Source organism: Desmodus rotundus, chromosome 1 (genome assembly GCF_022682495.2).
Source record: "Desmodus rotundus isolate HL8 chromosome 1, HLdesRot8A.1, whole genome shotgun sequence".
In the NCBI taxonomy this organism is placed as follows: Eukaryota; Metazoa; Chordata; class Mammalia; order Chiroptera; family Phyllostomidae; genus Desmodus; species Desmodus rotundus.
Genome location: NC_071387.1, coordinates 54,379,183 through 54,406,219, shown reverse-complemented (window position 1 = coordinate 54,406,219; position 27,037 = coordinate 54,379,183). Strand labels below are relative to the sequence as shown.

Sequence of the window (27,037 nt, the reverse complement as noted above, 5' to 3'; positions counted from 1 at the left end):
TTATGTAGAAAGGTATGTGTTAATATATAAAGAGTATAAATTGTGTAGATATTAAGTCACTTTAAGATAACGTAAAAGTAAATATTGCTAAAATATTTTGACCTAGACTCAACAAAATTTATGTTTAAAAGTCATGTCAGTTAATTTATGAAACATTTGTCTTATTATTGTGCATTTAATTCAGTATTCTATCCTGTTTGGCAATTTATCTTTCTGAATTTCCATACTTATTAGCTCCTTAGTACCAGAGGTTTCAGTAGCCATGCATATTTGTAATTCATAACCATTTAGTACCTTTCTGCTCAAAAATATGATCAGCAGACCATACCTGGGAACTTCCTAGAAATGCAGAATCCTAGGTCCCACTTCAGACCTAAATCAAAAGCCATAGTTTAACAAGATTCCCAGGTGATTCTTGTGCACATTAAATTAAAGTTTGAGAAGCACTGATTTAGTACAACTAAATAACTGGTTAAGCCACTTGAAAGTATTCTTTTATATAGCTCTTAGGCTGTGGAAATCATTCATGGTTTGACATCAGAGCTGTTAATTATTTCTTTTAAAAAAAGATACTTTTTTTAGGGTCTGTTTAGTAGTAGGGATATATGTTTTCATTGTTACTGTAAGTTACTAAAAACTACATGCAAAATATACCCTTATTCTTTGTATAATGAGACAGCTAAGATACAAGTGAAAATTCTTCTGAGCTTTGCCATGTATGTACAAATGAGAAATCTTTGCCATGATATTAACTTAAGTACACCAATTCAGTGAAAAGGGGTGTAACCGTCTGCAAGGTCTGGGGCAAATTTGGCATGATAGTCATAGCTGCTTATACAGTGGGAAGTTTAGTTTCCACTGAATACTTAGTAAAAACCTGGTGTAGGGCTAACATTGTTTTGAGGCTTTATAGGTATAATAAAATGGAAGACATTATTCAATTCTAGAGGCACTTACATAGTTAGCCACCTGACTGCTTGACTGTCAACTTTTCTGCCATAACTCTAGATTTGGTAAATGGGAATGTGTAGTTTGTAATAAGTATTAGTTGCACTGTCCTGCTAATATATTGTGTACTGTTTTCTTCTTTGTAATTGAGTTAAATACATAATCTTACCTGCTTTGTCAGTTCCGTGAGTTTGAATGTACATATATATTTCTAGCATTTCTAATAATGGTTAATACTCATTATAGTTTATAATATCTGTGATGAATTTTCCTTAGTCTTACTAGGTTGAACTATATTGCCATTTTTGTAAATCCAATGCATATAAGCAATTTCATATGGTTCAGCCTTATATTATAGGAAGTTTAAGGGGCTCCTAGTCTCCCATTTTTGCCACTCAGTAGTCACTACTGGAATGATCTTGTTGTAACCTACTTTTCTTTTTGTCGTTTTTGTTTGTCCGTTTTCTTTTAAAAGAAAGTATGCCTTTTAGAAAAACAATACCTTACACAGAAACTAATGAATGTAACAAACATGGGCTGATAAAAATTAATAGTGAATTCATAGCTTTGTAAGTATAGTGTGTTTTAAAAACCATCACACAGTATAAACATTACAGCCAGACTTTCATTGCTCTAAAACTTTTCCTCTGTGTGTGGTTGCAATTTTGTTTTAAAATACAAGCTTAAATTATTTTAGGAAACAAGCTAGATATATTAAACTAATTGGAAAAACAGTACACTTTTACAACAACTAAAATGCAGTTACTAATATTTTGTTGTTGCTGACACTTCACTGTTTAAACCTTTAGAAATTAAGCCAAACTAGTCTGATTATTAATAACTAAAAAACAGTTATTTTGGCCATTTTCCAACATTACCAAACTGAAATAAAATAAACCACACAATTATTTAAAGGAAATGTGTGGAGATGGTCTTACTAAAGACTACCAAGATCATATTGAGAGTTTCATTTAGATCTTTGAATATTTCACATGTAGTTGAAGTCCTTCTTTATTAGCAATCACAACAGCAATAATAACAGCTTGTTTAATTGTATCCTTAGCAAACCAGAGCAAAGGTATAATGACAGTTTTCCAGGGGTGCATTTGTTCACCTACTCTGAGACTGCCTGAGGAAGTATTTCTTAAAAGGTGATTCAGCAACCTGTGAAATCTAGGGTGAATTTCCAGATCTTTGTCATTCTGGGCTGAAAGTTAAGAATGTTAAGGAAGTACCTGTATTATAAAGCAAGCTGAGAGGTAGGAATGTGGGATGAAACCACCAATGTTGAAATTTTAGCTATTTTTATAGTAAGCCTAAAGTTCATACATCATAACAAATATCTTTTCCAGTATAAACTGCAGAACTTTCTTTGGTTTTAGCTGTTACAAATAATTGTGAATTCAGTGTGTGTTAAAAACAACTTCTGTTACCACATTTTGGGTGTTTTATATTATGTGTTATCAAGCTGTGTTTTTGTGTTTTATTTTAGCTTATTTGCACTAATCTTGATGAACTCAGGGACTTAATCACAAAAATCGAGAATGAACTCAAAGATCTGGAAAACAGTAGAAAAAAATCGGTAGGTGTTGATCAAAAAGTTCTATCTATTATTGTCAGCATAAAAATTTATTCCTGCTTTTTTCTAAAGCCTTTTTTATCTTGTTCTCCTGAATGACATAAAAATTTACAATGAATAATAGAAACATTGTTTCTTTTATTTCTTCTGTGTGGTCTAGTTTTCAGTTTTAATAGATAAAAATTATACCAGAGCAAGTAAATTAATTTTGTTTGCCTGGTTTATGTCAGATATAATTTTAAATATGTCCCAATATACTAGTTGGTTGTTTTCTGACTGGTAGTTTTTTGGGTAATGCTTACCTTGCAGATATTCTTAATAATTATGTGCTTTCAATGGAAGTTTATTGCTTAGTAACATAAAATTTCACTTAGCTGTGACATTAATAACATGTAAATTGTTTAATCTTGCCCCAGATGTTTTGATACATGCCTAAAAATAATGTCTTTTTTAAGAACTTATATCAGCTAAAGATCTTTTTTTAACTTTCATTATATTTTCTAAATTCCCAATTAATCTTTGCCTTTTTTTTTTTTATTGTTCTTGAGAGAATAGAGTACAGGGGCATGTATTATATTTATTCACTCAATACTTGGTAAAACACTCAATTATGTTATTTATTAAATCAGTAATACCCATTTAAGTGGCATTCATAGTTTGGTTTTATCACAGATTTGAAAAACAATTACACACCAATTAATAAATTGGGAAGGTTTTAAGCATTTAAAAAAAAAATCAGTCATCACTTTTTTTTAAAAGTCCCTTTGTTTTATCCCTTAGGAATGTCGTGAAACCATTTTTAGGTCTTTGTTCAGAACCTGTTACACTAGAATTACATATAAAATAAGGTTAGTGACACAGCAAGCTTTATATTAGCAGATTTATAGTAGTCATTATATATGCTATGTAGAAAAGACATTGGTAGCACTCTGAAGGCAGGTGACCGAAGTGTCATAAAATTACAACCTTCCAAGGTTATTTTAATAACAGGAGTAAAACAGCTTTAAGCATTTCAGAAATCTCTCTTGTGATACACCTGAGAATATCACTGTAATCTAACAGATCGAGTAATGTTCGTAATGATAATCATCAATTAACAAGAAAACATTGTGTTTGACATATAATCTGAGAATGCAGAAAACGGTATATTATAAAACTATCTCATTAAAAATTATTTACATCTTTATTACACTTACATTTGCAGTGTTTTCATATATATACACACATACACTTTTGGTATATGGGCATTCTCTTGATGTGGAATACCAAGTTTTAAAATTTACCTCTGTGATATATTTCATAGAAAACATTTATATTAGACTATTTTCTCCTCAGTCAAAGTTTTAAAAAAATATATTTGATGTTATATGCTCATAAAGGACTAATGTTCTGTAATAGGAGGGAACAGTCTTTTAATCAAGATGTTATTTATAGTTGTTGTTTGGGGGGTTTTTTGCAGAAGCTGTTTATTTTCAGTGCATTGTCCATACTTCATGACTCTATAAACAGAATTTTGTTAAGTTAATTTGCTAATTGGTTTTTATGCTGCAGTTTGTACGCACAGAATGTATGCATCTTAATTTGTTCCCATATTATAAGCTAGGGTTTTGTTTTTAATGGATAGTTTTAAGCATAATTGATTTATATACTTACATATGGCATGTATTGTAAGAGAAAAAGACTTTTGCATACACGTTGGAGTTTTTCTTTTTTTTTTTTTTAAATCCTTACCTGATGATTTTTGTTGATTTGAGAGAGAGAGAAAATCATCGATGTAAGAGGGAAACATCCATCAGTTGCCTCCTGTACATGTCCCAACCGTGGATGGAAACCACAATCTAGGTATATGCCTTGATTGCAAATTGAACTGCAGCCTTTTTATGCATGGGACAATGCTCCAACCAACTGAGCTACCCCACCAGGGCCATCCTAGAGTTTTTCTGTAAGGCCATCCACCTCACTTCTATGTGGTATTATGAGGTATAAGCATAGCGCTTTCCTTCATGGGAACAAGTAGAAGAGTGAAAAAAGCCTAAATTACAAATACTTAACACCCTATTCTTTGGGGACATGTTTATCTGAAAGATTTAAGTAATGTATAGGGTTTGATTGATTGATTAGATTTTGTGTCTCTAAGTTTTTAACTTATCCATGACCCCTGGTATTTGCATATCAGTTTTTAAATATGATATTTGCCCCTGGCTGGTGTGGCTCAGTTGGTTGGAGTATCATCCTGTATCAAAAGATCATGGATTTGATTCCTGGTCAGGGTACACGCCTGAGGTGAGTGTTTGGTTCCCAGTCAGGGCACATACAGGAGGCAGCCAGACAGGAGAAGAGGATGTTTCTCTTCCTCTCTCTCTCTCTCTCTCTCTCTCTCTCTCTCTCTCTGTCTCTCTCTCTCTCTCTCTCCCTCCCCGCTCCCTTCCTTCCCCTCTCTCTAAAATCTTATAAGCATGTCCTCTGATGAGGATTTTTTAAAATTTAAATATGATTTCTACCCTTCAAGAAATAGAAATTCTTGGTATTATACTTAGTGGGGATAATCTTATTGAGATTACTAACATATGGGCTATTTCCCTTTAATTTAAACTGCCTGAAATGTTTTCATAAACAGCTTATTCCCAACCACTGAAATGGGAAATAGACAGTAAAAGTTTATATCTCAGTATCATTCCTTTTTTTTACAAAAGCTAATAATGAGTGTGATAGATATTAGTTGTAAGAATTAACTTTATTGAATGTGTTAATGTTGAATATCAGTAACTATTTGTCTGGCATCATTTGGCATAAGGTGTTCCACATAACTGAATTTTCTACATAACTGAAATTCATCATGTAATGAAAAACTTCCCTGCCTCCTTGTACTATTTTGAACACAATTTAACCCTTTCTTGATGACTCAAGGATCATTATGAATATCCATAATCGTACTGAAACCCTAAAAATCTGTTAAAATCAGTAATTCTAAACATTCACTAAAAGGCCTTTATGCTATATATTCGAAAAGGTTTTGTTTGTATTTTTGCTTTTAATCTGTCTTTTTGTTGTCATCCTGTCACTTCTTATATGTGTCCACGTATTGTACTTTCCATGCCTGATGCATATTGTGGATTACAGAACAAGTAACGGTATTTATTGGAAGTGGGTTCATGGTAAGGACCCGAGGGACTTTCTTAATAATGAAATGCATGAACTTGGTGATCGTTAGAACCATTTTGACTGATTACTTGCCTGTGGTCTTCCTTCACTATTACCAGACAAATTAAGTATTAATATTGATCTTCATAAGAGGATATTAGTGCCAAAACTAAAATAGTATTTAGAGACAACAAATTATCATTGACTTTCCTATTTACAATAATGGCTTCAATAACAAAGAAGATATATTCTTTATAAACATTCAGTTGTCAAATGCTATTACTAAAAATAGAAATTATATGTATAAGAGGGGATGTAGCATGGATTCATGTAAACACATAGGTGCTTTATGGAACCTCTCTGCAGGGCCTTTGCAGATAGTTTTTCCTACCAAAGTAACAAGGAAGAATTACCCCATTTCCTCACCTAGCTCAACAGTTCATTAAAAAATACTTTCTTCGCTAGCCAAGTAGTGCAGTTGGTTAGAGCGTTATCCTGGTATGCCCAGGTTGTGGGTTTGATCGCCTGTCAGGGCACATACAACAATCAACCAGTGAATGCATAAAGAAGTAGAACAAGTCAATGTTTCTTTCTCTCTGTCTCTCTCCCCCTCCCTCTCTCTCCCTCTCTCTCTCCTCCCCTTCCTCCGTCACTCCCTCCTCCAGTCCCTCCCCTTTCCTCTCTCTGTAAAAGCATTAAATAAATAAATAAATTTGAAGAAAAAAATTTTAAAAGCTTTCTTAACCAGTTAGAAGCTTTGCCATTGAGCTATTCATTGTATTGGAAGATGTAAAGTCTTTTAAAATCTAGATAGATCTAGTGCTCATTCTTGCAAAACAACTAGGTTTATTTATGGTTAATAAAGTGAGGAGAGAAAAATGCTTTAAATTTCTTGAGTTTGCTCTAGTTCACTTGATCCCATTATTTCATTTGAGGGCTTTTTCAAAAAAGGCTCAGTATTCTATATATCATATAATGCTATACCTAATTATGTACCTGAGATTTGTTTAAAGTAAAACAACTGGTTGAGATAAATAGTGGTTTGTAGTTTTGAAAAAGTCCTTTGATTTTCTCCTTCTTATTAGTATTTAGATCATAGGATTCTTTAGTGAGCTAAAGCTAAATGTTATGAGAAATCATAACATTTTATACTATTTCTCTGGTTTTAGTCAAGAGATATAATTTGCATTTTGTTTAATTATTTGGAAAATTTCCTTTTCTATCTAGGAAATGTATTAGTTTTCCAGAAAGATAGAACAAAGGTCTTAACAATTTGTCCGATCCTATTGTATGTTTATTTTATCAGACATTATTGCTTTCTAAATAATCAAAATTGGAAGATTTTGCCAAGCTTATACAGAAGTGTTTATATTTCTAAGTTTTGACCCTTTTCTTCTCCTATTGGCTTTATTTCCTTACATTTTATATCGTAGTTTATAGTTTCAAATAGGTTTCCATCTTTTTTAATAACAAAAGATCTGTAGATCTGTATAGAGATTGGGTATAAGGAAAAGTGAACATTTGGCAAAGAAGAAAAGATGCTATTTATAAGCAATCTTGTTTGGATTATATTATGACAGATGATAGTCTTGTCAAATAGATAAACTAAAATTAAAATGTAAGACTATATATTTTCTAATACATCTCTCAGCAATTAAGCACTTCAACACTGAGCAGGATTTAAGGTAGACTTCAGATATTTCTAAATAACGTAAATCAGTATGTTAAGACATGCTATAGAGCCCTGGCTGAGTAGCTCAGTTGGTCGGACCATTGTCCTAATGTGTCAAGGTTACAAGTTTGATCCCCAGTCAGGACACATACAAGAAGCAACTCATGAATGCATAAATGAGAGAAACAACAAATAGTGTTTCTCTCTCTGTCTGTCCCCTTCTCTCTCTAATATCAGTTAAAAAAAGAAAAGAATCTACATGAATTTAAAAAAAGAAAGAAAAGCTATAAAACTGTCTGTGCTCTTTAATCCTGTAGTCCTATTTGGGATTTAACATTTATTATCCTCATTTCATTCCCATCCTCTCCCCTGCAAAAAGTAATTGACACAATGTTGTGTTCTGCAGACTACCTCTACTTGTGGAAATTTGAAAACAGCTTGTGTGTCCATCAGTAGGGAGATGCCTAACCAAACAGTAATATTAACACAGTAGTATATCATGTAGCTAGTAAAATGAAATATTTGTAGATCATTGTTACTACATGGAAATATTTGTGAAATGTTAGTTTTTGTTTTTATTTATTTATTTATTTATTTATTTATTTATTTATTTATTTACAGAGAGAGGGGAAGGGAGGGAGAAAGAGAAGAAGAAAAACGTCAATTGGTTGCCTCTAACATGTGCCCCAACCCAGGACCAAATCCACAATTTAAGCATGTGTCCTGACCGGGAATCAAACCGGCAAACTTTTCCTTTGTGGGATGACACCCAACCAACTCAGCCACACCAGTTAGGGCTGAAATATTAAATTTTTAAAAACATACAAAATAATATGTGTGTAATGGTTACAATATGTAAAAGTATGTTTAAAAGAATTGGAAAGGAGTTTCAAGTAATGAATGAAACTAATCTTTATTATGTTCTTCAGATAATTTAAATTCATAATACAGTAATAGTGCTTCTGCCTAACCAAAGTCTACATTAGCTAAACCAAACATTAGAGAAATCAGAAGCTGAGATCAGAGATGGTGACACCCCACTTTTTATCACAGTTTTTTATAAGCCAGTAGTTATCAATCAGAGATGATTTTGCACCCCCACTCCCTACCCCTCGAGACTTTTTTGTTGTCATAGTCGAAGAGGTGATATTGGCACTTAATGGTTAGAGGCCAACGATGCTGCTAAAAATATACTGCATTATAATGGTTCTATAATGCACATGATAGCCCTTTGTAACAATGAATTATCTGGCCTCAAATGTTTATTTGTGGCGATTGCAAACCCTGCTTTAAGCATGTGTTTTGGCAAGGGCCCTAGTCTCTAATTTTTTCTGCTGCTGCCAATTTATTATGTTAATGTTTTAAAAATTATGTAGAAATCAATGAAATCAAATATCTGATCCCATAATTGAGAATATTTTATTGCATCCTATACTCCTAATTCATGCCCATATTTGATGGAACTTCTGAATGTCAGTATTAACCTTTACCCTTTATGATTCCATCAGATAGTTAAAAAACTACTCTTGACTTTAGCTTTAGATCCATCTCAGCTGTCTTCAGTCCATTATGGTTTATGACCTCCCTTAAGTTTGTTTACCATTTACCTATTACCTTCCTTAGGGAAGAAAGAAGTTACAAAAAACATGGTTGTATAAATATATTCTTCATTCATTTTTAGAAGGATAATGTAATATATTTTTTAAAAGTGAAGATATAGTAAGCAATGAGATATGCAGATAAGTAGAAAATACAGTCAAATTATGCATAAAATTTCACTTAATATATGAATTTATATGGACCCAAAAAACATATTGCATATGGTAAAAGATTGATATAAGGAAAAGAAATTATTATACATTAATCTTATTTCCTAACACCTGTAACAAAGAAATTTTACTCTATTATAGTGAAGGATTATGGGATTTTCCCCTCTTCTTTCCATTCCACATTCTATTTGCTCACAGTGAGGCATTATATCAAAATTATTTTATAGTTAGGTGTTTAAACTACAAAATCTATTTTACTACAGTGTGTAAGAAACTTTAGGTATATTCAGAGTCCTAAATATGCCCTAATTAACTCTCTTCAATGGCTTTAGTTGTAGATAGGGTTGCAATACTCTCTAAATTGTCCTTAAAATTAGTATTATTTACATTTTGGCAGTTGCATCATTATGCTTATTATTTTCTTATTCTAGGTCTTCTGGTAAATGACTTAATGGTTAACAAAACTGAAAACCATTTCAGCAATGGGGAGGGATCACATTGTTTTTAAATGGTCATACTTAAAGCTTTTTAAAAAATTAAAAAGACTGTTTGGAAACCCTGCACAATGATAAAATAAGTTTATTTACCTGTTTTAGTTACAAATTTTAGTCTTATTCGTTAGGAAAATATTTCTTCAGTGTCTTTTGTGTGCTGTGTGTACTACCAGGAATTTGGTAGGAATCTAGACATTGAAATAAAGTTCTTAACCTCCAGGAGTTCACTTAAAGAGCTTAAGATTCTGTCCCCAACCATGGAGATAAATTATTAATTTTAATAGGGGTCAGACTAGCTGTTTTTTTTAAATAAAATATTTACTCTTATTTTCAAGCTGTGTTTATTCAGAAGTCACCATGCACTCTAGACACTTTTCACTTACATGTTTATATGTTGTTTGGGAGTAGGGGAGAAGTGCAGGTAACATGGACTTTATGAAGAATCAAATGTTAATGATATGTTCAAAATAATAGTGAGAAAATAAAACTAGATGACAGGAAACGTGAACAAGAACAATACATGACTGGTAAGACAAAGCTTCACTGATTTAGTGATTATAGTCACTGAATTGTCTGAGAGTACATTTTCATTTATCTGTAGTAAATCTTGCTTTGGGGTATTTTTTTCACATTTAATAACTACTCTGCTCAACTAAGAACTGGATTTTAACCCTTATTAATAGCGTTCACTATTTCTACTTACTGCAATTTGGCATAGTTTGAATCCCATCAGGGAAACTTTCATAAAAACAGTATTTTAAAACTTCTTTTCTTCCAAAGCATGATTCAGTTAAAAGGGAAAAGGGTTGTTTGGTATTTTTACATTAGGCAGAGAATTAATGCTGTATATTCCCAGCATGGAGTGAGCTTCAAGCAAGAGTTAAACTAGGTGACATATCCTTCTATCGTTAGAGCTTCCTAGTGTGGCTTTTATAATTTGCCTTAAATTATAAACCTTAAACCTTAAATCTTTTGCCTTATAATTTGCCTTAAACCTTTTTGAATTATATATCACACACTTATTCAAATAAGAATAACGTTTTAAATATAAAAATTTTACAAAGCCCCAAATAGTTATTTTACCTCCTTCTACTGACAAGAGCCTGAAAATTTGAATTTAAATCTTTAAGGTGCTTAAGGCTGAAACTCTGAGCTGCTTCATTTTTTTTATATTATAGAAGATACCAGAATCTTTTGAAAGACTCTAAACTTTAAAGATAAAATAGTTTAGTGTTTTTACGAATTGGGGAAGAATATTGTAAGAAAACTGAGAGGACTGAACAAAACTTTCCTACCATTTTACCAGACTCTGTAGAAAAAGAAAAAAAAAAATGATACATTATACATTGAAGGAAAATTAACCCAGAATCAGGCAGAGAATAAAAAGGGCATAGTCCACATGTGGATACTGTCATACTTTAAAATAGACATAGACCTTACATAGAATCAATTTCTTTTGGTTAAGATATGATTCTTACAAGTAGTACATGCTTTTAATTAGAACAAGAGCAGTTTGAGGCAGATTAAGCATGAATCAATGATAGACAATTGAAAAAAAAACTACAAAAGCATGAGTCCAAAGGTATTGTCAATAATCATTTAATATAGGAATATAGGCTATAGCCCTAGAAATCTCAATAGTGCCTGAGAGCCACTGTATTAAAACAGAACACAATAACTTGTTCATAATGATGGTCCAAGTCATCAAAAATTAAATTATATTCATTCTTTGTTCAGAAAATCTGGAAGACATATATCTTAGGAACATTTCTGCCAATGTTTTAAAATCTTCTGCCTCTAAGGAGAAAATCTCAGCTAGCTAACACATGTACTTAATGTAGTTAGAATACTTACTGTGGGCCTACTGTATGCTAGGTGTTATGATAGAGCCTGAAAAAGTAAAAATAAGTTCCTGTTCCTGTTTTTAAGATAGTCCCACTCTTAATTTCACTTCCTTGGAACTTTTTATTCTCTGATGATACCAAATACAGCATTACTTAAGTGATTCAGATTGTACACCGATTTGTAGAACCCACCTTTCTGATATCAATTATAGATTTGATAAAATTTATCAAATCCATATTTGATAAAATACGGATTTTATGGAAAAATACGGATGTGCATTATATGTGGGTAGTGCTAATTCCATATCTATATAAATGGTTTTTTTTAAAGAATTTATTTATTTTTAGACAGAGGAGAAGGGAGAGAAAGAGAGGGAGAGAAACGTCAATGTGTGGTTGCCTCTCGCACACCCCCTGCTGGAGTCCTTGCCCACAACCCAGATATGTGCCCTGACTGGGAATCTAACCGGTGATCCTTTGGTTCACAGCCCAGCACTCAATCCACTGAGCCACACCAGCCAGGGCTATGTAAATGTTTTTAATTTTTTTATGTATGCTTATACATTAAAAGTATAACTCTAAAAAGCCATAACAATATCTACATGCAAAATAATACCCTAAATACAGTAATTGGTGTTGTTGTACCGAATTTCTTGTACCATAATATGTTCAAAAATAAGTACTAACTTGCTTTAATAATACAAAAAACAAGTGTCTAAATATAAATAAATAATAATTGACTTTAAAAATTAAAATAAAAGACTTTTTTCCTGAAAGTTTGGGCCAAAAACATGGGTGCACATTATACATGGCAAAATACAGTCCATAGATATTGTTAGATTTTCTTCACCAGTAATAGTAACTGCCTCGCTGAGAATGTGATATGGCACCCATTTTTTCCTCTACAAAGCCAGATGACACTAAAACTTGCAATATTATTGTTGATATAGTTGTTTGTCTTCATGCTTTCTAGTTAAATGCTAATTTAGAAATACAGTGGAAATTTTGTACATGCTGTTCAGTGTGGGATGCCTGTAAAATAAAATACAAATGCTTTCCTTTTCTATTAAATTATTCTTAAGTGAAAATATGTAGGGGTACCTCAAGAGAAAATATTACCGTATGATAGTTCATATTAGAACTTCTGGCAGTGTTAAAATGCTTCTTTAACTTTTTCCATATTAATATGCAGACATTTCATGAACCTGTCAAACTAGTACTTTTTCAGGGGACTTTACTAAGATGAATGTGATGTTTTACCCCCAAAATAGTGAATATGCAGGAATATATTAATATGATGGTAGTTTCTTTAGGTAAGCAATAAGAAAAAAGTAAATACTTAGTTACCTTTTTAATTAATATTACTTGGACTAGGAGAATGCCAAATAATTTATTAAAATATTAATTACAGTTAATTTATTTGTGCTGTGTTATTACACATATGAATTGAAATTATTTGCAACCTTCCTTTGGATATTGATGCTAATTTTATATTTTTTTAAATTATATTTTATTGGCCCCGGCTGGTGTGGCTCAGTGGATTGAGCCCTGGCCTGTGGACCAAAAGATTGCTGGTTCGATCCCAGTCAGGGCACAGTGCCTGGCTTGCAAGCCAGGTCCCCAGTTGGGGGCATGTGAGAGGCAACTGATCCCATTCTCTTGCACTTCGTTTCTCTCCCTCTCTTTTGCTGTTTCCCTCTCTCTCTAAAAATAAATAAAGTATTTTTTTAATTATATTTTATTGATTATGCTATTACAGTTGTCCTGATTTTTCCCGCTTTGCCCTCCTCCACCCAGCATCCCACACTCCCTCAAAGAATTCCCACACCATTGTTCATGTCCACAGATCATGTGTAAAAGTTCTTTGGCTACTCCATTTCCTATACTGTACATTACATTACATCCCCATGGCTATTTTGTTACTACCTATTTGTACTTCTTAATCCCCATACTTCTTTGCCCATTCCCTCACAACCTTCTCCCATCTGGCAACCATGATTCCGTCTCTGTTCTCCTTGTTTCCTTAGTTTGTTTTTTAGATTCAATTGTGGATAGGTATGTATTTATTGCCATTTATTGTTCATAATCTTGATCTTCATATTTTTCTTAAATAAGTCCCTTTAACATTTCATGTAATAAATGGCTTGGAGATGATGAACTCCTTTAACTTTTTCTTGTCTTGGAAGCTCTCTGCCCTTCAATTCTAAATGATAGCTTTGCTGGGTAGAGCAATCCTGACTGTAGGTCCCCACTTTTCATGACTTTGAGTATTTCTTGCCAATCCCTTCTAGGCTGCAAAATTCTTTTGAGAAATCAGCTACTGGTCTTATGGGAACTACCCTGTAGGTAACTAACTTCTTTTCTCTTGCTGCTTTTAAGATTCTCTCTCTGTCACTCTGGCTGGTGTGGTTTGAGTGCCGGCCTGTGAACCAAAGGGTCACCAGTTTGATTCCCAGTCAGGGCACATGCCTGGGATGTGGGCCAGGTCCCCTGTAGGGGGTGCATGAGAGGCTAACACATTGATGTTTCTCTCCCTCTCTCTCTCCCTCCCTTTCTCTCTCTTTAAAAATAAATAATTTTTTTTTAAAGATTCTCTCTTTATCTTTCAACCTTTAGCATTTTAATCATGATGATGTCTTGGAGTGGGCCTCTTTGCATCCATCTTGTCTGGGACACTGTGCTTCCTGGATTTGCATGTCTATTTTGTTCACGAAATTAGGGAACTTTTATTTCACTTTTTCAAATAGATTTCCAATTTCTTGTTCTTTCTCTTCTCTTCTCTTCCTGGCACCCCTATGATGCAGATGTTGGAGCGCTTAAAGTTACCCACAGAGTGCTTTGGGATAAGCACATTATCCTCATTTTTTTTGGATTCTTTTTCTTCTTATTATTCTGATTGGTTGTTTTTTGCTTCCTTATGTTCCAAATCATTGATTCTCAGCTTCATCCACTCTACTGTTGTTTCCCTGAAAATTGTTCTTTATTTCAATCAGTAAATCTTTCATTTCTGACTGGATCTTTTTTTATGCTGCTGAGGTCCGTGCTAAGTTCCTTGAGCATCCTTATAACCAGTGTTTTGAACTCTGCATCTGATAGATTGCTTGTCTCCATTTCATTTAGCTCTTTTTCTGGGGTTTTGATCTGTTCTTTCTTTTGGACCATGATTCTTTGTCTTCTTGTTTTGGCACCCTCCCTGTGTTTGTTTCTATGTATTAGGTAGAACTGCTTTGACTCCGTGTCTTGGTAGTATGGGCTAATGTAGTAGGTGTCCTGTAGGGTCCAGTGGCACAGCCTCCCCTATCACACAAGTTGGGTACTGGAGGTGCACCCTTTGTGTGGGCTGAGTACAACCTCCTCTTGTAGTTGAGCCTTGGTTGCTCTTGGAAGATCAATGGGAGGTATTTATCCAGGCCGGTCAGCTGCAAGGATTGGCTGTGACCACTTACCAGCAACCTCTGCCCTCTGTGGAGGATCAGCTGTGCAGGGGCAGGGTGGTGGTGCTTTGATGTGGTCTATAGCTGTCCACTGGGTGCACTGGCCATGGGGTTTCCAAGGTGTTCCAGGCCAAGGTCAACACTCACCTGTGTTTTGCCCAGTGTGACCCTGCCTGAGCTATAAAGTAACCTGAGATGGCTGTTACTTTTGCTAGGCTTGGAGATTCCCAGGCAAAGCTAAGCTGTGAATCTAGGTTGGCTGCTGCTAGTACCGGGCCTGGGGCTCACTGAGGCCAGCTGTTGCTTATTTGAGAGTTTTTAAAAAGTTGTGTGGTATGAACCTAGACCAACCATTCATATGGAAAAGCATCTTGGGAGGGCCATTAAGTTGGATGGGGTGGTATCTCTGGGGATCTCCAACTTGGGTCAAACAGTGTTAGTCATCTTGATGGGAGTATCAGATATGGCACCAGATTGCTGGCTCTGTGCGGGGAGGGTTTGGAAAAGGGACAATGGCCTCTGCTCACCTTGAGGCCAAGCACTTTATTTTCTCCCAGTATGCCACTGGTGCTGCAACTCTGAGGGAATGAGACTAAGTAGGTGAGTCCATGTGTAGGTTCTTTAATGGGAACTTCTTGGGGCTCCAGAAGTTTCTTCCACCAATTCAATCCCCTCTCATTTTTGGAGCCAGAAGTTGTGGGGACTTACCTTCCTGACACTGGAACCCTGGTCCAGGGGGCCTGGTGTGGAACTGGGGCTCCTCACTCCTAAAATATGCCTCCCGAATTTTTGTCCCGCACAGGTGGGTGTGGAACCAACCTGTTCCAAATCTGCAACCCTCCTACCAGTCTGGATGGATATGGTTTCTAAATTCCATAGTTGTCAGACTTTATTCAACTCAGTTTCTGATGGTTTTGAGTGACGGTTCTATATTTTGTATTTTGATATGATTCTTTACTGCTTTTATTTTATTAAGTATATCTTCTGATTATACTACTACAGTTGTCCCAGTTTCTCCCCTTCATCCCCTTCCGCCCTGCACCTCGCTTCATTAATTCTCCTCCCTGCCCCATAGTTCATGTCCATGGATTGGGCATGTAAGTTCTTTGACTTCTCCATTTCCTGTGCTTTTGTTAACCATCACCCTATTTATTTTGTTTCTACCAATTTTTCTTCTTAATCCCTGTACCTTTCCCTGTTCTCCTCCCCGCTGATAACCCTCCTAATGATCTTCGTGTCTTTCATTCTGTTCTTCTTCTAGTTGTTTCCTTAGTTTGTTCTTGTTTTTTAGATTCAGTGGTTGACAGTTATGAGTTTGTTGTCATTTTACTGTTCATAGTTTTGATCTTTTTCTCTTTCTTAGATCTAAGTCCGTTCAACATTTCATTTAATAAGGCTTAGTGATGATCAACTCCTTAGCTTTACCTTGTCTGGGAAGCACTTTATCTGCCCTTCCATTCTAAATGATAGCTTTGCTGGATAGAGTAATCTTGGTTGTAGGTCCATGCTTTTCATCACTTTGAATACTTCTTGCCAGTCCCTTCTTGCCTGCAGTTTCTTTTTCAAAATCAGCTGATAGTCTTACAGGAACTCCTTTGTAGGTAACTCTGCTTTTAAGATTTTCTCTTTACCTTTAACCTTTGGCATTTTGATTATGATTTGTCTTGCAGTGGTCCTCATTGGGTCTATCTTCTTTGGGACTCTCTGTCCCAAAGCCTCTTTGGGGCTTCCTGGACTTGTACGTCTATTTCCTACACCAAATTAGGGACGTTTTCTTTCATTGTTTTTTCAAATAAGTTTTCAATTTCTTGCTCTTTCTCCTCTGGCATCCCTATAAATTCAGATGTTGGCATATTTGGAGATGTCCCAGATTCTTCTTATTCTCTCCTTGGTTTTTGAACTCTTGTTTCTTCATTCTGTTCTGGTTGATCATTTACTTCTCCTTATGTTCCAAATCATTGATTTGAACCCAGTCTTCCTTCCGTTTGCTCTGGTTTCCTGCAAATTTTTCTTTATTTCACTTAGTTTAGCCTTCATTCTTCCCTTAAGCTTTTGCCATATTCAGTGCTTTCTATGAGCATACTTATCACCAGTGTTTTGAACTCTGCATCTGCTAGGTTGGCTATTTCTGTTTTGCTTAGTTCTTTTTCTGGGGTTTTGTTCTCTTTCATTTGGGCCATAGTTCCTTGTCTCCTCAATTTGGCAGCCTCCTTGTGGGGTGTGTGTGTGTGTGTGTTAGGTGGTGCTGTTTTGACTCCCTATATTGGAGCACCTGTTCAGTTGTATGGAGTGGAGCCTTAGGTATTTGTCGGGTCGGGGCAACCTGCTTCACTGCTTTGTGACTCTGTATATGGAGGAGGGTTTGGAAAGGAGACACTACCACTGAGGCTTGCTCAGCACTTGCCCTGTTTCCAGTCACTTCACCCCCATTCCCATATGCGACTGGCACCCCTCTAGCTGCTGCCCTGGTGGTGGTTCCCAGAATGGGTTGGTTTGCATTCGTTCTAAGAGCCTGTGGGTCCTTTAAATGGACTCTCCGGAGAGACTGGCAGCTTATTCCACCACCCCAACCCCCACTAGTTTTTACAGCTAGAAATTACGAGGCTTTAGTTTTCCAGCTCTGGAACACTGGACCATGTGGTCTGGCCTACAGCTGGGATTGCTGACTCCCAGTGTATCCCTCCTGATTTTATCCATCATATGTGTATGTGGGACTGCCCATTCCGCCAGCCGCCTTGCCACTGCCACCTTGCCTCCACCACACCTTCCTCTCCACCCTGACTCACCGGCTCCACCCCTCCTACCCATCTGGATGAATGTGGCTTCTTTAAATCCTTGGTTGTCAGACTTCCGTACAGTTCGATTTTTTGGCGCTTCTGGGTGTTTTTTTGTTTTGAGGTTAGTTGTGATCCTTCTTATGATTGTGCAAGGAGGTCAAGCATGCCTACCTACACCTGCATCTTAACCAGAAGTCCTGTTACTGATTTTAAATGAGACATCTTTATGGATGGATCCATTTGGCTTTTCTAAAAGTTGTTTGCATTTTATTTGAAAACCATGATATATTGCTATTTAATATCTTTTCCACCATGGTATTTCTATCTGGAACAAGAACCAAGCCTGTAACAAAAAATATGATCCACATTTCTGTGCTCTAACAACATATTTATAAGTAAAACGTAGAAAAAATAGCATTGATATTTTATTATATTTATTGTTTTTGTACTGTTCTTTATAATAAAATTGTTTTTCATCTTCACAATGTCTTAATTTAAAAAATCTTTTGTATAATTTTTCTTTCATATAATTGTTAATTCCTATTTTGTTTAGATACAATGTTATAAGAAAATCTATATAAAAAACAGGATCGTTTGTTTAAGGAAGTTACTTTCACCTAAGTTTAACATTTAAGCCATCTAAATTTATTAAAGTGTGCAAAATATGTCCACGATGGTGAGACATATGATAAATCTGGAATTTGTTTTCCTCTTTTTCTTCCTTTTAGGTGTCCAATGTCCCCAACACCAGTAGATTGCCAACTACCTCCCTTTACAACACTGCAGCCAGCGTTATGCTGGTGCTGTCATACCCGTCCTAGTTTACTGTCATAGATGGAGTTGTTCTTTAGTTGTAAGGTAAGTTTCCCTCCCCACTCATTTCACACTCATATGCTCAGGTTTTCATTTTACAATATTGTGTAGTTTTGTAAGTTTTTTAAATTTCCTTTTCCCATATGGTTCCTTAGGTAATTAATGTATCACATTCAAAAACTTATAAAACTTCATACTATAATAAAGGATGTGACTTATGACCATAGACCAGCTCCTTTTTGTAGTAATCCCTATCAGGTTATAAAACCTCCACCGTTTGAAACTTGGCAAATTTTATGGAAAGGGAGCTGGCAATCTGCAGCTGCTGTGGACATTGGATGAGAAAGTATTGAAAGGTAAGCTTCAAATTTAATTCATATTGTATGCCTTTGGTTCCATGGTTTATGAGTGAAATTCATACTCTATTTTGTGTTAAACTTTATAATAAATTCACAAAAGAAAAATACTCTCCTCTTTTTAAAAGTGACTTTCGGTAAATGAATTACTAAGTTCACATTACACATTGGGATTATCCTAGAAAATGTTTTTTATCCCTGAAAATAGTGAGAATTCTGATATTGAAAACAGTTAATTTATCCTCATATTCATATACCTGTTTATAAAGAAAACTCAGGGCCAAATTTATATACATAAAGCTTATTAAATATAATTTTTATTAGAGAAACAGTTATAGCACTATTCCACAAATGACCTTTTACTAATCCTTCTACCTACCATTTTTATCTTTGATTCTATATTGATCATTACAGATAAAGATAAGAGCGTTTTAATTTTTATTACATCTATATTCTCTCATGTGTTTGAAAATAGGGGAACTTGATGTTTTTCTTATTTATTAATTCACTTTTAAACTTTAGGTCACTGTAGTTTTAACTACTGTTGTAATTAAACAAAATAAATTTGACATTTTAATGTTTGCACTACAGAGATACCTACGTGTAAATATAGGTACTTACATGATACAGTTTCTTACTTCTTTAAGAATTGCCTGTGTATAGGTCAAGACAGGCAGCACTGTGTAGTAGAAGAGAGGGGATTTTAGCATTCAGAAGACCTAGAATTCTATTCTGAAGTCTACATCTATCTACAAGTACTTCCCTGTATTTTACTTTAGCTACTTTCCTTCTACGAAATTAATGGCCTCTGAGTTCCCTTTTAGCTTTAATAATTTTATCCCAGAAGAAACATAATTGTTCTTAGTTTTTCACTATCTGCATATGTAAATCAAGTTGATTAGTCAGAAAAGCTATTACCAGTGTTCAGTTAACAACCTGACTTAATGTCCAGGAAATACTGGTTAAATTTTAAATAGATTTTTATATTAGACCCAAGTTACAGTTGTTACCATCTGACTAATTTTTAAAAATTCACTTTACATTAGGTTATTGTATTCTGTGACACTCTCAGATCATCACTTGGTAGTAAGGGTAGTCATCACTATTTTAATTCTGTTTGGGTTGTATTAACCAAAGAAAATGATAAATGAAACAAGCAGTGTGAGTTTCTCTTTTACTATCAAGTAGTTAAAGCACCTTACCTCAAATACCAGTCCCAGAGCAGTGATTCTGAACTTTCTTAAGCCTATGCCCCCTTTTGACCAACCTAAAAACTATGGACACCCATACCCTATGGCAGGGTATAGGAATGCCCTTTGTCAAGGTCATTGTATTCTTTATATGTATCTTCTAGTCAAAACATTTTACTATACTTTCTATAGTTTGTGATATGTAAATAATAGACTTTTTGTTTGTTGGGATATGTAAATAATAGACTTTTTGTTTGTCGGGATGATTAAATATACAGTTTCAAGTGTAAATGAAATACCATACCATACCAAGTTGGGAATATGCAATATTAAGAAGGGAAGAAGGCAAATATATGTATATAAAGTTAAAAGGCTGTAGACATTCCCAAATAGGTCAGTGGTTAAGAGAGAATTATATGGAAGTTAGAAGTCTATTCTTTGATTAAATTTAAGACCCTTTCCCTATGTATAGTCATCTAGTTCAGTAGTTTGTTTTCTGGGCATTAGATTGATTAATTAAAATTTAATAACCAAAATAAAACCAAATGGTGAAATCTTCCTAACCTTTTAAGAATTGTTTTTTATAAAAATTAATGTTATAATTGAGTAGAGACACAAATACACCTGACAAATGTCTTAAAGTAATGACATCCAGCTACACAGTCCCCCCTTCTTGTGCCTCTCCTGCCTGGTGCTAAGTTCCCATAATACTGGTGGTCCTTCTGCATTGCCCATCCCATCACCACCACACTGATCCAGACAGCAGTCATACTGCCCAAGTTAGTTCTGCATCTGCCATTCTTCCCCACAAGACCCCCAGTTAAAAGGAATTTAGCATGCTTGGTGCTCCCTGATCTTTTAACACTTTTCCAATTAATTATACCTAAAAGAGAATATTCTCTCCACCTTCATTCCTCATTTCTTTCCTCTTTCTACTCTCTTTAGCTTAGGAAAAGTTTACTTCTACTCTCACAATTTTATTTTTGAGCCAAATGGTAGTTAAGAAGTAGAAAAATAACATTATTGACATGCCCTGTTAAAAGAAAAAATCTCCACCGTCCTATTTTCTATTTTTTTCCCTCTTTTATTTTCTGTTTTTTATTGAAATAAAACCCTATCTCATTCCACCAAAAATTTAGGGTAACTGTCACCTGCATTTTCATCTTTCTCAGTTTTCTCTAGGTGAAAGTTATTTCTTGTTTGGTTTTATTGTTTGTCATTTAATAGTATTTTCATGGATTAGAATAAATACTTCATACTATTCTATAACATTCTTTTGGAAAAAACAAACTTTTGAGGTATAATTCATTATTAAGTTGGCTTCTTTTAGCAAGTATTTGACAAGAGGGTAGATAATGTCTATCTACATTAGTACATTATATGAAATAAAATTACTTTGTTGACATTTCACAGTGCTATGATTTGTCATGCCACTATGAAGACACGAGAATTAGTGAGCCTAGGTTCTTTATTTATGTGATCACATGCACATAAAATCCCACATCCTCATACTCTTTTACAAAACAATTCCTCTTCCAAGATTAAAAAAACCTCAAAACCTCAGAGGTAGAAATGTAGTTGTTTATTTTTATGTGCATAAACATTCTGTTGGTTTAAAACACAAAATTTTTTGAGTGTAGGAATTGTACAATTAATTACTTAGGTTTATATAGGACTAAAATTTCCATGATTGAAATCTTGAAGGTTTTAGATATATATACAATTAGGAAATTAATGCACAGATTAGGATGCGTTTTGCTCTAGGGAGTTTTAATTTTTCTGCCTCAATGTTCTACATATGTGCAAATTGACTCACTTAACAGTTGCTATGGAATGAAGTCTAATTTTTTGCATGCTAAATGTGACCCATAACATATAGTAGTATGTTTTTGTTATTAAAAAATAAAACAAATGGACTATAGGGTATGTGAATTACATCTTAAAACTATTACCAAAAGAAGGAACTACAATATGTTATATAACAATAAATGATGATAATGATGGTGGTGATGTTGATAGGTGTACACTAACATTGTGGAGAATGTGGTGAAGGATAGGCTACCTAGATATATAACTTCTATAAACTTACTGTTCCTTTGGTATTAGTATCTTTACTAGAGGTTTTTATAATCTATGTCAGATTGAATTTATGTGATAGTTTTTAAGAAATAGTGACATAGTTTTAAGAACTTGAACTTCAGCATCAGGCAGATGTCGGTTCAAGTCATATCACCTTAACCAAATCATTTAATCTCTTTGAGCTTCAGTTATATCATTTTAAGTGAGACTAAAACGCACATACCTCAGAAGGGTTTCATAACAGCTAGGGTGCATGTGTGTTGTCATGCTCACTCCATCCCTCCTTCCTTCTTCCCATCTCTCACCCATATGTAAATGAAATACTTTGAATCATGCTTGCAAATGGAGTGTCAGTAATTATTAACTCAGGGTAGCATTACAGTATTGAAAATGATTACCAGTGTATCACATGAGAGTTACCCCTGGATACTTCCCCCATTCTGCAACCTTCTAAAGAAGAGATAATTATTTTGTGGGTATTGATATGTTGGTTTATACTCAGAAAATGAGCCTTGACATTCACTTTTAGATTAAATCTAAGGGGTTTACTTTTAAAATTGTGTTTTTAGGGCAAATGGTATCATCGGAGGCAAGCTGTAAAAGAATTACATGGTACATTGATACGTCTTTTAAATGAATTGCTGCCATGGGAACCAAAGTTAATGAAAGCTTTTCAAAGAAACAGGTAATTCAATTTCTATTTATTTTACATATTTTAGGGCTCTTAATTTAGGATTTATGGGAAGATGTGCTGGAATTATACAGTAGTTTTCTATTGATTTATAATTTAACAGATATTTTTCGATGCCTTTTGTGTGCAAGGGACTTTCTAAGCCCTGAAAAAAATAATGTTGATAAAACAAAATCCTTACTCTGTGGCTTACATTCCTTTTTATTTTTAAAGATATTGTTTATTTTTAGCTCTGGCTGGTGTGGCTCAGTGAACTGAGCACCAGACTGAGCGCTGGCCTGCAAACCAAAGGGTCGCCAGTTTGACTCCCAGTTAGGGTACATGCCTGGGTTGCGGGCCAGGTTCCTGGTGTGGGGTGCATGAGAGGCAACCACACATAGATGTTTCTCTCCCTCTCTTTCTCTCTCCCTTCCCCTCTGTCTAAAAATGGATAAATAAAATCTTTTTAAAAATATTTTATTTTTAGAGAGAGGGGAAGGAAGGGGGGAAGAGAGGGAGAGAAATATCCATGTGCGAGAGATACATTGATTGGTTGCCTCTCTCATGCCCCCAACAGGGGAAGCTGGCCCACCACCCAGGTATGTGCCCTGACTGGGAATCGAACGAGTGACCCCTTGGTTCACAGGCCAGCACTCAGTCCACTAAGCCACACCAGCCAGGGCAACATTCCTTTTCTTTATTGTGATAAACTGCAAAAAACTTACCATTTTTATCAGTTTTAAGTATGCAGTTCAGTGGTATTAAATACATTTATATTGTTTTGTTACTATAACTCATCTACCTACAGAACTAAAACTGAAACTCTGTACCTATTAAATGATAAATCTGCATTTTCCCTGCCCTCTAGCAACTGGTAACCACCATTCTATATTTTGTCTTTATAATTTGACTAATTATGTAATATACAATATTTGTCTTTTTGTGTCAGGCTTATTTCACTTAGAATAATGTTGTCAGTCTTCATCCTTGTCGCAGCATATGTCAGAATTTTCTTCCTTTCTATAGCTGACTAATATTCCATTGTATGCATTTACAACATTTTCCTTAGTGCACACTTAGGTAGCTTTCATGGTTTATTTTTCCCTTTGTTTTTGTTTTCAGTTTTTTGGCAAAGGACATCTTGCCATTGTATTATTAGAGAGAAAGGAAGGGAGGGAGGAAGAGGGAAACAAACATTGATGTGAGAGAGAAACATCGACTGATTGCCTTTCATAAACGCCCAACCAGGGACGGACCTGCAACCTAGGCATGTGCCCTGACCTAGAATCGAACATATGACCTTTCAGTCTGTGGAAAATACCTAACTTACTGAACCACACTGGCCAGGGCACGTAGCTTTCATGTTTTTAGTTACTGTTTTAACAAATAGTGCCGTTATGAACATAGGTATACAGATATCTCATTTCCCTGCTTTCAATTCTTTGTGTATATATCCAGAAGTAGGATTGCCAGATCATATCATAATTCTACTTGTAATTTTTTCTGTACCCATCATATTGTTTTCCATGATGACTGCACAGTTTAACATTCCTAACAACAGTGTATAACAGGGTTCCTATTTCTTGACATTATCAACAATGTTTGTTATTTTCTAGTTTTCTTTAATAGCAGCTATCTTAGTTTGAGGTGGGTAGTATGTTGTACTTTTAATTTGCATTTTTCAAATGATTAGTGATAATGAATATCTTTTCATGTGTTTATTGGCCATTTGTATATCTTTGGAGAAATGTTTTAAGTTTTTGCCAATTTTGGGGTCAGCTTGTTTGATTTTTTATTGCTGAGTTTTAGAATTCTATATATACTCTGGTTATTAATCCTTTACTGGATATAAGATTTATGAATATTTTCCAATTGTTAGGTTACCATTTTACTTTGTTTATTTTTATTTTTTATTATTAAAAATATTTTATTGATTATGCTATTACAGGTGTCCCACGTTTTTCTCCCCTTTATTCTCCTGCACCCTCCACCCCCCTCCCACCAGCATTCCCCCCTATTAGTTCATGTCCATAGGTCATACACTTAAGTTCTTTGGCTTCTCCATTTCCTATCCTATTTTTAACCTCCCCTTGTATATTTTCTACCTGCCATTTATGCTTCTTATTCCCTGTACCTTTTCACCCATTCTCCTTCCTCTCTCTCCCCACTGATAACCCTCTGTGTGATCTCCATTTCTGTGATTCTGTTCCTGTTCTACTTGTTTGCTTAGTTGTTCTTTGTTTTTGTTTTAGGTTCACTTGTTGATAGTTTTGAATTTGTTGTCATTTTACTGTTCATATGTTTGATCATCTTTTTCTAAGATAAGTCCCATTAACATTCCATATAATAAGGGACTGGTGATGATGAACTCCTTTAACTTGACCTTATCTGGGAAGCACTTTATCTGCCTTCCCATTCTAAATGATAGCTTTGCTGGATAGAATACTCTTGGATGTAGGTCGTTGCCTTCCATGACTGTGAATACTTCTTTCTAGCCCCTTCTTGCCTGCAAGGTTTCTTTTCAGAAATCAGCTTATGGGAACTCCTTTGTAGGTAACCATAGGTAAGGATTGTTTTGAGAAATCATTCTTATGGGAACTCCTTTGTAGTTAAGTCTCTCCTTTCTTCTTGCTACTTTTAAGATTCTCTCCTTATCTTTCATCTTGGGTAATGTAATTATGATGTGCCTTGGTGTGGACTTCCTTGGATGCAACTTCTTTGGGACTCTCTGAGCTTCCTGCACTTCCTGAAAATGTATTCCCTTTGCCAGATTAGGGAAGTTCTCCTTCATTATGTTTTCAAATAAGTTTTCAATTTCTTGCTCTTCCTCTTCTCCTTCTGGCATTCCTATGATTCGGATGTTGGAACGTTGAAAGTTGTCCCAGAGGTTCCTAAGCCTCTCCTCATTTTTTGAATTCTTGTTTCTTCATTCTGTTGTGGTTGAAAGTTTTTCTTCCTTCTCTGTTCCAAATTGTTGATTTGAGTCCCGGTTTCCTTCCCTTCACTGTTGGTTGCCTGTATAATTTTCTTTCACTTTGCATAGCCTTCACTTCTTCCTCTATTTTGTGACCATATTCAACCATTTCTGTGAGCATCCTGATTACCAGTGTTTTGAACTCTGCATCTGATAGGTTGGCTATCTCTTCATCGTTTAGTTCTACTTTTGGAGTTTTGATCTGTTCTTTCATTTGGGCCGTATATTTTTGTCTCCGCATGCCTGTTACATAGTAAGGGGCAGAGCCTTAGGCCTTCACCGGGGTGTTGCTGCACTGTGGCATTATATGTGGACCGTGGGTCAGAAAGGGAACAGTGCCTCTTGCTTGGCTCTTACCCTGCTTTCAATTACGTCCCCCACTGCCCACAACCAAATTGGGCCCTTCTGGTGTTCATTCCCGGATGGGTGGGTTTGTGTACATTCTGTGACCCAGTGGGTCTCTCCAACAAACTCTCCTGGGAGGCTGGGAGTTTCTTCCACCCCCATAACCCCCACAGGTTTTTTCATTTGGAGGTTTTGACACTATTTCCCCTTGCTGGAATCCTGGGTTGCATGGTCTGTCTCACTCCCCAGTTGTTCCTCCCAGTTTATCCACACTCAAATGTAAAACCTCCCTGTTCACCAACCACAGCCTTACCCACTCTGGTCCTCCAGCCACCAACTTGTTGTGCGTTCTCTCCACATCAGGTGCCCATTTCTACCCCTTCTACCAGTCTGGATGAATGTTTCTTCTTTAACTCCTTGGTTGTTGGACTTCCATAAAGTTCAGTTTTCTGGCAGTTCTGGTAATTTTTTGTGTTTAAATTTGTTGTTGTCCTTCTTCTGGTTGTGCCAGGAGGCAAAGTGTATCTACCTACGCCTCCATCCTGGCCGGAAGTCCATTTTACTTTGTTGATAGTGCCTTTTTTATTTACTTATTTTTACAGCGAGGGGAAGGGATGGACAGAGGAAGAGAAATATCAATATGTGGTTGCCTCTCGCACACCCCTTACTGGGGACCGGGCCCACAGCCCCATCATGTGCTCTGACTGGTAATTGAACCAGCGATCCTTTGGTTCAGAGGCCAGCACAGCACTCCGTCCACCGAGCTATACCAGTCAGGGCTGATAGTGATTTTAATCCACAAAACTTTTTAATTTTCATGAAGTCCAATTTGTCTATTTTTCTTTTGTTTCCTCTGTCTGTAGAGTTATCTTATGTCCAAAAAATCATGCCAAATCCAGTGTCATGAAGCTTTTGCCTATGTTTTCTATCAAGAGGTTTATAGTTTTAGCTC

The 27,037-nt window shown here is 35.3% G+C and overlaps 1 protein-coding gene across 4 annotated transcripts in view; it reads left to right on the top strand.

Annotated features, from left to right (window-relative positions):
- Positions 1-27,037, top strand: part of BRD10 (bromodomain containing 10) — a 136,336-nt gene that overhangs the window by 76,859 nt on the left and 32,440 nt on the right. For 3 of the 4 annotated variants that reach the window (XM_045193617.3, XM_024558413.3, XM_045193616.3), the window contains 2 exons: positions 2,441-2,530; positions 22,666-22,781. In XM_045193617.3, the coding sequence (XP_045049552.2) occupies positions 2,441-2,530; positions 22,666-22,781 (206 nt within the window). The remainder of the gene's footprint in view (positions 1-2,440; positions 2,531-22,665; positions 22,782-27,037) is intronic. The other variant, XM_045193615.3, reaches the window with a different exon arrangement.